Source organism: Mycteria americana, chromosome 8 (genome assembly GCF_035582795.1).
Source record: "Mycteria americana isolate JAX WOST 10 ecotype Jacksonville Zoo and Gardens chromosome 8, USCA_MyAme_1.0, whole genome shotgun sequence".
Lineage (NCBI taxonomy): Eukaryota > Metazoa > Chordata > Aves > Ciconiiformes > Ciconiidae > Mycteria > Mycteria americana.
In genome coordinates, this window is record NC_134372.1 from 7,237,262 (window position 1) to 7,251,765 (window position 14,504).

At 39.5% G+C, this 14,504-nt stretch overlaps 1 protein-coding gene across 5 annotated transcripts in view; it reads right to left on the reverse strand.

Annotated features, from left to right (window-relative positions):
- The window catches only part of RNF130 (ring finger protein 130), a 56,242-nt gene that overhangs the window by 20,542 nt on the left and 21,196 nt on the right, over positions 1-14,504 (reverse strand). For all 5 annotated transcript variants that reach the window (XM_075509409.1, XM_075509408.1, XM_075509410.1 and 2 more), the window contains 3 exons: positions 11,534-11,784; positions 7,885-7,956; positions 5,955-6,037 (listed from right to left, as the gene is read on the reverse strand). In XM_075509409.1, the coding sequence (XP_075365524.1) occupies positions 5,955-6,037; positions 7,885-7,956; positions 11,534-11,784 (406 nt within the window). The remainder of the gene's footprint in view (positions 1-5,954; positions 6,038-7,884; positions 7,957-11,533; positions 11,785-14,504) is intronic.

Sequence of the window (14,504 nt, forward strand, 5' to 3'; positions counted from 1 at the left end):
CAATAAGAACCCAGATCTTTCATTTCCAGTGGTACTGCCTGCGGAGCAAAAAGCCAGTAAGAGCAGGCACACCCGAACACGACAGACTGGTGATCACGACAAAGATCAGCAATTACAAGGGCTGCTTAGCCAGCGAAGAGCTGTGGTCTGAAACCCGCAGGCGAAGGAGCAGTGGCAGAACAAGGAGTTCTTGCCATCTATCTGAGGCATCAGCACGGTCTGTAAGAGGTCATGCATGACCCCAAGGCAGCATAAAGTTGCGATACTCTCCGTCCTCTCCTTTCTCAGGTTATACTTGCTGCTCTGTGCCTCACTAAGCTCATCATAGGGTTTGGGACTTCTTTGCTCCGAATCCCTTGGGATTTTAAAACCAGAGACCAAATGAGGTGTGTTACCAGATAATTCTCTTCTAAATGTCTGGAAAGTAACCAGAGAAAAAGGCCTCATGAATTTGTAAACAAACATGGAAAAAGACAGTATATAATTGTTTTGTCTATGGCTACTAAGACTGATGGAGGGACTAAAGTATATCAACATAATTAGGTTCCAGTCAGCTACAGCTATGTATCCTACCTATACTAACTAAAGATGCATAGACTTATAGAGTATAATATAGTCAACAGAAGATGGACAGGGAGCAAAAGAACTTTGCTTATCTATATCCCAGATATGGCAGGAATAGAAACTTACAGAATCTCAGCTGGATTGAATCTTTTAGCAATACGGCAATCATGAAAAACAGGATATATACATTGCTTACTGTTCAAATAATTGCACAAAATACGAACTCACTTCTATCATTATTAGATCTTAACACATTCCCTTTATTACTCACAAAACTACAGGAATCAATGTTTAGAAATCCTGGGTGACAGAAAATGGTTTTAAATCTTCTGAAACATACAGAGATGCTATTTTTCTCTGTTAGGCAAATTATGGCTTTTAGTTGCTTATGTTTCCTTTTAAGATTCTGAAGTCTGTTTTTTAGAGTAACACAAACCTGAAAATCTAATATTTTGGGAAACAGCAGACATCAAGACTCCGCAGAAGTATGAAAACAGCTTTAATATATTGTTATCGGCTAATCAGTGCTGTAGAAGCACTCAGATCAAGTGAAGCAGGCGACTGATATGGATGCCAACACGCGTCCACTAAATATTATGAGTTATTTTAAAGAGTCAGGAGCAGTTTGATATAATTCAAATGCACCAAAACAGCTCAACTATTTTTGTGACCTCTTAATTCTTTGCTTTTAGTTCCTAAACCTTCAAGGATGTTTATTAATGTGTTTCAAAAAAGTGCAGCTCCCCAAAGGTTATTTATTGATTTAGATCAGCATGGCTCTACCTACTACTTATGAGGTTTATCTACTCCTTAAAAAGCTTGCTGATACCATCATCGTGGCTCAGGGTCTGTCTGCATTTCTCAGCTTGCAAAAGTTAAAAAGCAGTTATACAGCAATGAAGATAGTAAACACATGAATTATTTTAAGAACTCAGTCTGACAAAGTAAGCCCTTGCATTTTCTGCTATCATAAACCTCCTCCATCTTCATATTTCTGTCACTTGCTTTCCAAGACCATAAATCTGAAGAGTTCCTAGTGAGTTGCTCTAGGTCATAGCGGCTGACGACGTTCCCCCAGGAGCCACACGCTGGGGAGTCAAGTGTGACACAGCTTTTGCTGCTTCTCCAGCCTCGGGGCTGGAGGAAGCACGGTCAGCAACCAGGCTGGTAGCACTGAAGGAGTCTCCCATGCGGGCATAACTCCAAACAGGTGACCTGCAGGTATTTTTCCACTCTGTCAGCATACCCAAGCCGGTTGCCCTCCAGCTTGTAATAAACACTGTAGCGCCGACTCTGTTGTACAACACAGATTCTTTGCAGCATTTCACAGAGAAAAAGTGAGTTAGAAATCTCTTTCAGTGGTGTAATGCCTCTGAATTTGTATGTCACGCAAGGAGAAGGGTTTGAACGAATTTACAAGTGCTATTTCCCAAGAGCTCACTACACTTCCCTGCTCTCAGTGGAGCAGCCCACCAAAGGGATATGATCAACATGCTGCTGCAAAGTAGCATCTTTGGCTACTGCTGGAGGCAGCTGCTATCCTCACCCTGGGGTAGAAACCTCCCAGCCGGGCCGGCAAGCAGCACACAGGTCTTTTCTGCCCTGCTGCAGGCAGCTCATTACACCTAGCACAGCCGAGGAGAGATGTCTGGCCTGCTGTGGCCGGGAGGAAGGCACCATGTCTCCATCCGCAGCAGACAACACCAGGGGAGAGCAGCCTCAGTGCTTTCCACAAATACATAGTATTGCTGGGGGAAAAGAGAGACTGCCCTTGCAAGCAGGTAGCAGAGAAAATGGGGGTGGGTGGTGCAGAGGCATTGCAGTAAGCAGAAGGGATGGCACTGAGATATTGTTAATTTGCTCTTAAAGAAAAAAAAAAAAACAAACAACTATTTGCAGCAGCACAGAATCAAACTGATGGAAATCTGGCTTAGTTGCTTTTGTCGCTTCCCCTTTCTTGCCCAGTACAGGAAATATTAAGAATTTGACTTAAAAGCCATTTATTTTAACATATTAACTCCTTTAATTCTCTTCCCATCTTGTAAATTCCTTCCTTCCCAGGCCATCTTTCTGCCCTTTCCAATGTCACTCTGTGCTTTTCTCTAACCTGTCACTTTGCTCTCCCCTTCCCTTATCGCTCACTAGTCCTTCACACTACCCCCTCCTGATCACTTTCACCCAGGAGTGCCCGGTCATCTCCTAGATGCAGCGGTGTGATGATAAAGTAAAACTATCTGAATAAAGAAAGCTGTCCATGAGGTTTGTCTTTTGCTAGAATCCTTCTGACATTTGCTTACACTACTTATTTTTAACTTACATAATGATATTCACAAAAGACAGAGACATTCCTCAGGCTTGTAAGTCTGAGACAGATGGCTGCCTTATCCCTCTGTGCACTAAAAGCTATAGGTAGGCCCATAGGCTGCTGGTACTGAACATATTTCTCTCTGAAGCACAAAATTAATGATAGAAATTCAACCGCATTGTTTGCGATCATTTTCATTTTAGTTTATTTTTAAATTGGCCACAATTTCTCACCTGCTACAAAACTTTACATCACAAATACGGCGTTTCACTACAGAATTTCAGGTGCTGCGTGTCCGCCCAAACCAGACTCCTCTCTGCCGAGGAGTGACAGACCATACTTAACTGCACAGAACAATTGCGGTACCAAAGAGAAATGCTACTTTTAAATTGATGAAAGCAGCAAGGATGTCGTATGTCAGTGATTCCTACTGTCTGATGATTATAGCTTCCTCAACAGGCGCAGTAAGAAAAACTTCTTGCCTTTTATTTGCTTCCTCTTGGTCGAGCCATTTTCTCCATGGTTTTCCTGCAATTTATTTTCTCATCTCGCTTAGAGACTCTCTTGTAGGTTTTTTTTGTGTGTTGTGTGGTGTTTTTTTTTTTAAACTAACTTTGTGTGTTGCACTAAAATGAGAGGTTGAAGTATCAGGAAGTAGAAAGGGATTAAACCTCCAAAACAGGATTTGGGGAGAAGCATCTCATTTGCTAAAGACTCAAAATTCTTACATGCAATCTGAAATTTATTGGGCTCGTCTCTGCAGGTACTGGTTTGCCCTTCATCTACAAATATAAAAATGTCTTGTGGAAAGCATTCATCTCAATGTTTCCATCTAGCCAAGGACGGAAGCTGAACTGCAGCAGATGAAAAGTGAGATTTAAAAAAAGAGAAGTAGAAAGTGAACATAAAAAGTTGTCATACAGCCTTTGGCAGGAATGTAATCTGAGCCTCCACTGACCTTATATTCTTGTGAAAAACAGAACAGAAAAGGATCTATGCCAGAGCCTTGATATCTCTGTTACATGGGAGATGGCATGGGGGAGGTTGTGCTGAGGTGGCAGCCAGGTGCACCTTCATCCAGCTCCCTGAAGCAGCTGTAACTACCCTGAGAGCAGGGAGTGTCCTGTCTGCAGGACTGTGGCTCACCACAGGTGTCTGAAGGAAGTGGACTTTAAAAATACTTTTTTTTTTTTTTTTAAAATCAAAAAACAAATAATCAATGATCATCTTGGTTAAATGGTCTGATGATATCTGCTGACACTAGCAACATATCCACTGCTTGGACAGTGGCAGTTGTTTAACTAAGGAAGTTGACTTTTAGTCCAAATTGTGTGTTGTTCTTAGTGGGAGGAGATTCTTTCCTACCAGATGAAGACTCATTCTCTTGTCATTGGCAAGGACCTTCCTCTGACCTCTGTTCAGTACCAAAGAGAAAGGCACAGAGGAGTGGGACTTGTGAACCTCCATTCCACATCCTTGAGTCTCACAGTACAACCCTGAACTACACAAATGAAGCTTTCTTAAGAGACAGTTAAAAAAAATCAGCTTAGTGGTCCAAAACTGGTGTGCAGTTTCCAGGAGTTCCTCCTCTAATTTCCAAATAATCTTCTACATAACAAGTTAAAGACTAGGGCTTAATTCACATATGCAAGCTTTACTTGAGATTACAATAAAGGACATAAATCTCTGGAATCTTTACTTAACACTTGGGAGTACATTTTTATGGGCAAGAGGACATCATCTTTCAGTAAAAGTGACCGAATTCTAGAAAAGAAATGCACACACATCTGCATGACCAAAAGCTCCCAAATCTTTACAGATCTGAGACCAAGCTCTTCTATTCCCAAATATTTTAATGGGAGTTTCTAAACAGACATTTGTAGGGTATATTAACTAAACAACAACACTGAGCTTCTCAAACAGTTCATTGTTTCCCACAGTCCAAGAGGTAAAGAACATAGAGAAAAGTAAACTGAATTAAACTTCTGGCTTCAGAAGTAGAATGCAAACATATTTTTATCAATAAGACATAAAGTAATACTGTTTTCCTTTTATGATGATAGGAATTCATTATGCATTAGAAGAAAAATATTCCAGCTCTTCAGAGTAGCCTGCAGGAGGATTTAGAAGACCGATAACGAGCTCTTATGTGCTGCTGCGTGACTGAAGCTCGACTCCAACACCATGACTTTGTTGCTTCTAGAGTATCATGCAGAACACTATTTATATAACAAGCATAGGCCAAATTACTGGATCTTAGCTGCATATATACAATATAACTTACATGTATTTTTTTGCCTGGAGATAAAAAGAAAGCTTTGCATTTCAGAATACAAGGGAAAGATGTCCTTGGTAATGCTTAACACTACCCAAAGTGTACCTATTCATCAAAACCAATCACCAGGTGGAAAAGCACTTAAGAGCATCTCTCAAAGAACAAATATCCCGAAACAACTCAAGAATGGAAGTGGAATAGAAAGAAACTGAAAACATCTAAGTGTCAAGAGAATGGCATACAAGGAGGAGGAAGTTGTTACATTTTAAGCACCAATGCAGAATATCCAGCAAGTATGAATCTTCAGGCACAAGCCAAGAACACACTGCACTGGAGAGGCCAAAGACAGATGATAGCACAGTGACTGACTGATGTCAGAGGAGGTATAAAGGTTGGAAAGACTGCATTTCTCTTTCCTACACTGTTTCAGAAACCAGCAGCTAATGTTGCACATCTACTGTGCAGAGTGCTGCAGCTGTATCTGGTTCATTATACTTAAGTTTTTTGTGTCTGCCCACCGCTCAGTCCTTAAATCTGCACCCCCCCTTACAATCTTAATAGCTCCACTGCTGATATGACCAAACTACCCATCTTCAAGATCGTAATTGTTTGCTTAACCTCCACTGTCATAACAATGCCAGCACCCACCTTCACACCTTTGGTATCATAGTCTAAAATAAAGTGGCTGTTACTAGGACTGGAAACATCTAACAAGTGTGTCTGTAAATTACAATGCACATATTACATGAAATGAAGCAAAGAAGCACAAAGAAGGAATAGTTTCCAAACAAAGCAACTTTACTAGCTTACTTGCATGGTAAAATGCGAACAACATCATTCTGCTTGTAACTCTCAATGCAGACAGCACAATGATCAAAGTCTGGGTCTGTCTCCTAAAATGAATAGAATGAAAATTCAAGTCAAGAGTTGAGGCTATAACAAATGTAAATGTAGTTGTGACTAGTACACGAACTGCATTTGAGCCAAGTGGCTTTTACTAAGAAGATACAAAACCTATGACTGGGTTATTATATTCCAACATGAATTGAGGAAGAAAAGTATCTCATACATACAAAACTATGCCCTCATTTGAAGCTGGTAAATGATCATTTGAAACACAGGATAAGGCCTAAGATTATTCTAATACTCAGTTGAATCACTATAAAATATAGTGGTGATTTTCCTAGAGGCTTTACTTCAGCTTGAAGCTAAAACTTCTATTTCATACAGTGGGGTTTTTTGGCAGGATAAAAATCCTGGAATTCCCTTTTATAGCCAGAACTAGCAATTTTTACTTATTTCAGAGTAGTCCCGTATTTTTGTCTGCTGCTTACTTGCAGCATTATCATCACTCTTATCCAGACGTAAAGATGAGGATCACTGACTGACTGGCTCGCTCCTCTCTTATTCTCTGTTTTCCAGAAGTGATGATTTTTTAAAAAATTTTTTTTTTAACATGAGAATTTAAAATTTCTAATGAAAAAGAGCTGACTTCATTTGGGTGTAGATATGGCATCAGCAATATCTATTTAAAATGTTTGGGCCTGTGACACAAAACAGACTGTGCCTTCTCTTAGTTCAATTTCATTATTCTTTTCGATGCCAGCAAGCTACTAGCAAGACACCGAGACAGGTACCCCATCAAGACACTAGCCACTCCCTGGTCAGCACCAGCCAGTGCTGCACGCAGGGAATCCCGATGGGCTGCTCTGATGAAGAACAGGTTTTCTCCTACCCTCTGCTCAGCTGCGTGTGCATCTCATGCTGTCTGTACTGCAACCTACACGTCACTTGCCAGTTTTGAATTTATGCTGTCAAGACGACAGCATCTTTTCTTTTAATATGGAAAAGTTCCCGTTATCTCTATGTACTCCCATACCCACAGAAAAGATTTAGTGTAGTAGGCCGTCTTGAAATAAAACTACACAGGGAGGGAGAAAAAGCAGAAAGACATTTTATCTGCCTTCTCTCCAGAAGCAAATTTTTCCATCACTTTCCAATCTTCCATTGCTGATAGTGTTGATAAGAAAGATAAAAAGGAATCACACTAAAAAGGCCCAAGGAAATAATCTTCTCTTAAAAAAAATCAAATCATAGCCAGAATTCCCTTGCCTTTTGCAAATTAAAGAGCAAAAATTAGGCAAGATTAAGTGAGTATTTTTTCCTTTCAGAATCAAAGACAAAGCAGTACTGCTCATAAAAGTGAAACAAGTTTAGGACTTAACACACCATATATTTTAGTTTGTATACTGGCAAGAAATATTCTTTAACTATCTTTAATGAAATACCTGTTTATAGTCCCCCTCAGATTACTGGATATTCCTATTTTACATAAGAGATTGTCCTTTATTACCCATCTTTTAAATTTATTTTTATTTTACACAACTTAAATTTGGAATGATTCTAAGTTTACAGAATTCTACATAAACAATGCTAGCCCTATATACTCCTACCAGCAAACCTCCCCAGCCAGCTAGCACACAAAACCACTCTCAGTCACAGTTGCCAGATGGAGTGCAAGTAGTATTTAAGCAAGAAAAACTTCTTTGAAATGTACAGACTTACAGCACAAATTGATACTAAAAGTTACACAAAATACTGTGTCACAGGACAAAGTAAGCCTCCAACAAGGAAGGCAAGGTCATAAATCAGAAGCAGAAAGGAAAAACTGAGATTGTTTCCCCTAGCAAAAATTAAACATGATGCTCAAGTTTACCATGTTGAAATCTTATTATTATACCTTATCACCCTTCTTTACTGTCCTGGTTGTCAATTTACCGATGGCTTTCTTGGCAGCATCTCCAAGACGACGCTAATAAAGTGACAAAGAAAAGAACAGAAATTAACCCTGACAATCAAGCTTCATTACTGTCCTTTATCATGACTTATTTGGGCTCAATACTAACATTGCAATACACACTATGGCAGTAGGCCAACACATAAGACAAAAAGCATACACAGCAAAGCCCACAGTTTGAGATTTGTCAGGAAGAAAAAAAAATCCAGCAGTTGAGCCCACAAATGCACTTGATAAGCATGGGCATAAACCTCATGGACCGTATAAAAGTCCACAGAAGTGATCCAACATTGGTGTGACAAAACTAATCAAACCCAGCCCACAGGATAAAAGCTGAAGCAACATGCCCTCCTGATGATTTCCGTTATATTCTGTTCATATTGCTTTTTATTCAGTGTGCTGTAGTATACCCCTTGTTCTCTTCTTAAGCTTGAATTATTAATTTTTTTTTCCCTTTAGCAGGCTGATCTTATTTTAAGATGTAAGAGATCCTCTCAGTGTAACCTAGTTTCTCTCTTGCTATTACCCGAAACCACCAGGATCTCACAAAGAAAAAAAAAATTATGGGTCATGAAATCTAAATAAGCCGATACAGACTTAAATAAAGCTGAAATGAAAGCTGGTTTGAAGATGAACCTCAATCTGAATGCAGAGGCCAAGCTATTTTTTGTTGTTTATGCTGTTTTTATGACCACCACTGTTGGCTGGAAGGAGCCATTTCTGCAATTCAAGTGCTGATTCCTACTGCAATGCCCAGTTCCCGGCCAACAAAGAACTGCTCTTTGCCAGCTTCTCCATGGGATCCCAGAGATGGGGCACTGAGCGGAACAGAGCTCAACTCTTCTTGTTTCAGGAACCTGAGACATCAGGTTGGGCTTACATTGGATGGAACATGGGAATTTCAGGTATTTCATCCTTCACCTCCCTCTTGTACTAAGTACTCTGCCTTTGAAGGAGACAGGCTGTTTCTGAGAATGTAAACTGCACCTATCAAAACCTCCATCACAGCTTGAAACAAATGTGCATTTTTTGCGCCCACCTCCTATACAGTTGAAAATCAAATCCTTCATAAGGTGTACCCCCCTGTATCATACACTTTCTCTGCATACAAACTGAAACTAAGGCGGCTGCTTTTATTTGAGAAACACAAAGACCTCAGAAGCTCAGCACAACCAACTGTACCACTGTTATTCCAGAACTACATAAGCACTATTTTTTTTATGGCTTCCACAGAAGAACAGCTCTTATTTTATATTTTTTACAGCATGGATTTGAAAAAAAAAAAAAAAAAAAAAAAAAAAAAGAATTGGATACTCAGTCCCAACTACTGAAGTATACCCATGTAGGAAATGCAGCATCAGAAACAGAACTGGGATGGGGAAATTATATGCTTCCTGAAGTCAAAAATCTCATCCTAACTTCAACATGTGAGAAATTGCTGAATTTAAGCAAATCTAAATTACATGTCCTGGAACAAGCATATTGGCCTGAGTACTTAACGACACAGAACACACTGGCACAGTGCTGGAGTAGATAATCATTGCATAACCGAAAGTGTGATTACTAAGAGAGGAACAAGGCTGAAAAGGCATTTAACTTAAATGCTCAACACTACCAACTAAGTAATTGGGGGTAGTATTTATACTTAGTTGTACTGCATATGATTGTATATGCGCTACAAGAAATCTTAAAGCATAATATTTCAGCAAAACTCTCCCAAAATGTATACACGTTCTCTTATGTAAATAAATTTGCTAAACTATAACTTTAATCTCTTCCATTCAAGAGATCCATCTCTTCCATTTTCTAATTTTAACAAACACTTTTTTATGCTAACATTGGAAATGCTCAGAATTTGCTATTTTGATAAGTTAGGGCATAGGCATACAGCATATGCTTGCTTTTAAGACCCAGAACTGCCTTGATAGAAAAGGCCACCACCACACGCAAAAGAGTTTCATACCTCTGGCGGAAGCGCGCAAGAGTAATGAAGTGAAATACCAGTATCTACTTGCACTATCTACAAAACACAGCATGTTTTTGATGTTGTTTTTAAAAAAAAAGTGTGCCTCGACATAACTTAAAAACAAGATCATAGCCTAAAACAAGTTATTTCATCACTAACTGTACAGCCTTCTCTGTGAAAGCTCTCAAAGCTCTTTAAAAATAAGCTGTAGCTGTCGCCACCTTCTTATTAAAGTTTAATAAGCTCAGCTTTTTACACCACATAAAATTTTCATTAAGTTTCTCCTGACCTTTGTAAAAATCTAAAGAAAGAAAAAAAGGTCGTAAGAGCCCTTTCCCCATGGAGCAACTGTTTTGAAACACGGACATTTGGAAGAAGCCTAGAACCATGTAGGGGATGCAGGAGGCACAATTTAGTATTCTATAGACATTCATTGAGTAACAGTTATATTTAAACTTTCACCATCCCAAGGGACCACACTAAGTACCGGTTACAGCGTGGTCATTTAAGAATGACATCCTTCGGAAAAGCTACAGGATGCCCATGGGACCTGCAGCATCAGACACTATTTATAGAAACTAAAAAGGAAATCCTTTGTCACAACTGAGGCTTTACCAGTTTGCATTTGTTTTAGGTTTGACAAAACATCTTTAGAGATCCAAAGCACTGCTTCACAGTGAGCTCCTGTGTATTAGCTCTAATTCAGGGGGAAAGGGGGCACAGCAACTAGAGGTCAGCAGCTTTTTAAGTTAGCCTTGACAGAGAGATACAAAGGGAAAGAGAGCACAGCAGACTTCCTGAGGTTTACCGACCCTTCTCAATAAAAGCCAAGGCACACTATGGAGGCAGTGGGTCATTAAGTCCATGCTAGTAAAATATTTACTTCTAAAGTTTAATCCATATTTGAGTTGATGACTTGATTTAGTCAAGATCTCAGCGTTTGGCCATACTTAAGTCAGTTCTTAAACAAATCAGAGTTGAAAAAGAATGTAAAAAAGGCATATTGGACAAAATTTTACATAAAATATATGACCAGGAGATTAGGCAGTCCATACCAAGTGTGATCTTGAATAAAGTTGCAAGTTCATGCAGATCACTAAGCAGCTCTGCACCTTAGTTTTCTTACCCTAATATTTATGACAGATTATAGTTTGGAAATACCTTTATACAACTTCTGATTTACCTTAACTATTACTAAAGCTATCCTTAATAACATGGATAGAATTCATAACATTAGCTCTGTGTTCCCCTACACTATACAAGTTCATTCACAATTTAACTTCCCTCCCCCCCCACCCCCCCGCTGCCATTCCCAACATACATACAGCATGTATTATTCAGCCAACATAGAATCTATCTTCCTCTTGGACATACTCATTAAAACCCAAATATTTTGCTTCAATGTATTCTTTCCTGTCGTGTAATATGATCTTCTACTGGTGCTGCTCAGGATGAAAAGTCTTTGCTATATAAAAATCCTTGTCCAGGAACATGCTCTACCTTGGAACAAAGAGGTTCTGAACACTAGTCTGATGGACATTCCTTAGAAATGATTTGTTCTCTATTGACTCCTGTATACAGAAATATCACCTCCACAACTTACAGGAGAAAAAGGAATCCCCTTACCTGATTCCTGTCACGTGCACTTGTGTACCTGATCTTCTGGATGAAGTAAAATATTAACCACGCTGAAGAAATTATCATCAAAACAATGAATGATATCGACACAAACACTAGAGAGCCCCGACTGAAGTTTTTTGGAGGAACACGGGACCCCACTGCTATTGCCATCAGGACAGAGATATTCTTTTCCAAATAATTCAGGATCTCCTTAACCTTTGATTCTGTAATCATGACAGCAACAATGTCTCCAGTTCCTATAAAAAGAGAAAAATATTTAATTTACATTTAAAATTAGCATGGTATGCTGCTCACAAGATTTTCCAAATGCAAAGCCATTTGACAACTTAGAGAATTTAATGTAAGCCATCTATGGCACAAGGAACATGCTACTGGGCACTCAACTCATGCCTTGTCCTTCAAACCCAGATTTTCAAATTAGGGCATTAACATGCAAACTGTCTGCAGCTCCACACATAGTAACAGATCTCTACCAGTGGTTACACAGTACTTCCCACATTATAATTACTGTGTGCACTCTGAACTAGCTTTAAAAAGAACATTTACTCCAGATTTGAAGCTGTGAATACCTAAATAGGTAACTCACAGAAAAACATTTAGAAGATGAGTTCAATGATACTGCTAGAGTGGTCTTAGTATAGACAGTGCTGCATACAAGTTGCTCTGGAGTTATGCAAGTTCCCCCTGCATGGTTATGAGGCTTTCACGTGCCATCAAGGTTGTCAAGGATCTGTAAATCACAATTCCAGCACAGAAGCAACAAAGCCAAACTTCTACCTACATCACTTCAGACAGAAGTGAAAGTAAAGCGAGTAAGTCCAGCTGCAAAGTAGAAGAGAAATTAAAAAACAAACAAACAAACAAAAAACTTGGCAGAAGTCTGAGTACTGATTTTATCACCCATACAAAGACACGCTTGATAAGATCGCAAAGAGGCTGTCAGCTTCATCTGCTCCATTTTGAATGTGTAGCCCATCTGGTTTTCATAGTTTTCAGGACAGGGACCACCTCCTGTCCCAAAGGGAAATTTCTTGGCACAAGGGTAATAAAAGAATTAAACCACAAGGCTGCTGAAAAAGAACGAAATCACCTGCAGAGCAGAGAGCGCACCTATGTTTTAAAAACAGAGGCCCCATAAAAAAAGAGGATCTTGAACTCAGGGCAATTCTGATTTAAGTCCAAAGAAAGGAAAGCCAAAGCCAGAAAGAAAAAAGCCTTATGAATGCCATTCTTATTCATCCAGACCTATTTGCTTCCCATACTAAAACCCCTTTCAAGACCCATTTTCAAAATGCTTGCAAAGTCTGCTCATCTGTTTGCTCCATCTGCATGCTCCAATTCTCATTCCCTCAGAGAGGAACTGTATAATGCAAGCGACTTCAGCACTGAGATTCTGGATTTAGAGTGGATTTGAGTTACAGAGAACCTAGGGTGACAGTGAAGAGAGAACATGAGGTCCTATTTTAACACAAGGAATTTGTTCAAAGTCTTTTAATCAATACCTGATTTTTAAGAAGTTATTGTAGCCACAAAATGATGTAGAAGACCCAAAAGAGGGCACAGTAAGTCAGGGTGACAGACCCAGACAGCTACATAATTTTCCAAAATGGGGGCTTTAATAGAGTTGTGTAACAGTCTTAAAAGTTCTCTCATTACTCTTTCCATTCGGCATGCCAAACAGTAACTTTTACAGTCACTATCCTCAGTTTTCAGAGCAAGTTCCTTAACATCAGTGTTGTGGATTGTGCCGACAGAACTACCCAGAAGAATTAAAGCTGATAATGTCAGAAAATAAGATTTGCACAATAATTTAAAAAATATTCCACAGCCCCAAAATTGTTTTCCCCAATAAATTTCAACTTTTCTTTATCTAAAATGGAAATGGTAAAGACATTCATGCCTTGTCCTAGTAGTATGGGTCTAAGTAGGAAAAGAATGTTCAGTGTTTCCTTCTGAATATTTTTGAAATAAGTGTCACAGTAACTCAAAAGCTTTGAATAGCAACCAAAACACAACACAATTTATGGATACAAATTTTTTTAATCACTAGTATACCACAGATTCACACAAGGTCCACTTTAGTCCAGCTCTCCAGAGACACTTCAGTTTGAGATGTACTGAGTTTGGTTTCATGCAAACTAACCAAGATGTTTAATAGGCAGCAAAGCTCAGAAACAGAGTAAAAATCCACCATTTGCTTTATTTTCAGAGGAAATCTACTTGGATTCCTATTTGTCCAGCTGGGAAGAGTCCCTGCCCAGACTTGCAGCACTTAATTACAGGACAAGAGCCATGTTTCCTGCAAGATTCTGTATGTAGATGCAGCACATGCTCCTGCAATCCCAAACCCTGCAGCTCAGATGGTGCAAGATCAGTCAAGAGCAGATAATTTATACTGCCTGATATTCTCCCTAGGCTTCACTTCTGTTCTTCATATCTAATTCGGATAGTAAAGAAAGGCGGGGAAGGGTGCAGGGGGACTTCCCCAGAACACATGTTCTGCTAAGCTTCCCCAGTAGGTATTTATTTGCACTGATGAATTATGTTAGTATCAAAGTATCAGTCAGAAGCACTCAATGTAGCATTCTGACATGATTTACAGTTGTCTGCAAAGCAAAGCTGACTAAGATCTTCCAATACTAGTCCAGTTCTGTCCGAATCAAAAGCTGAAGCCTCCACCTATTCCCTGCTGCCCAGGGAATGTGACAAAGCTGACAATCTGTCATGCGTTTTATATAAAGCCCAGCACAAAGGGAACCTCTGGCATCACTGCAAAGTGATTTGCATTCCAAATGACTCATCTGGGAACAGCCAAAGTGCTACTGCTGCTTCTGACCCTGCGAGAGCCAAGGAGAACTGCAGAAAAGAAAAATAAATTGTGCCTGCTTAACATACTGAAGCTCAGTGGAAACTGGGACTTGGTTCATCCATATTTTTGTCAGGGGCATCACCCTAA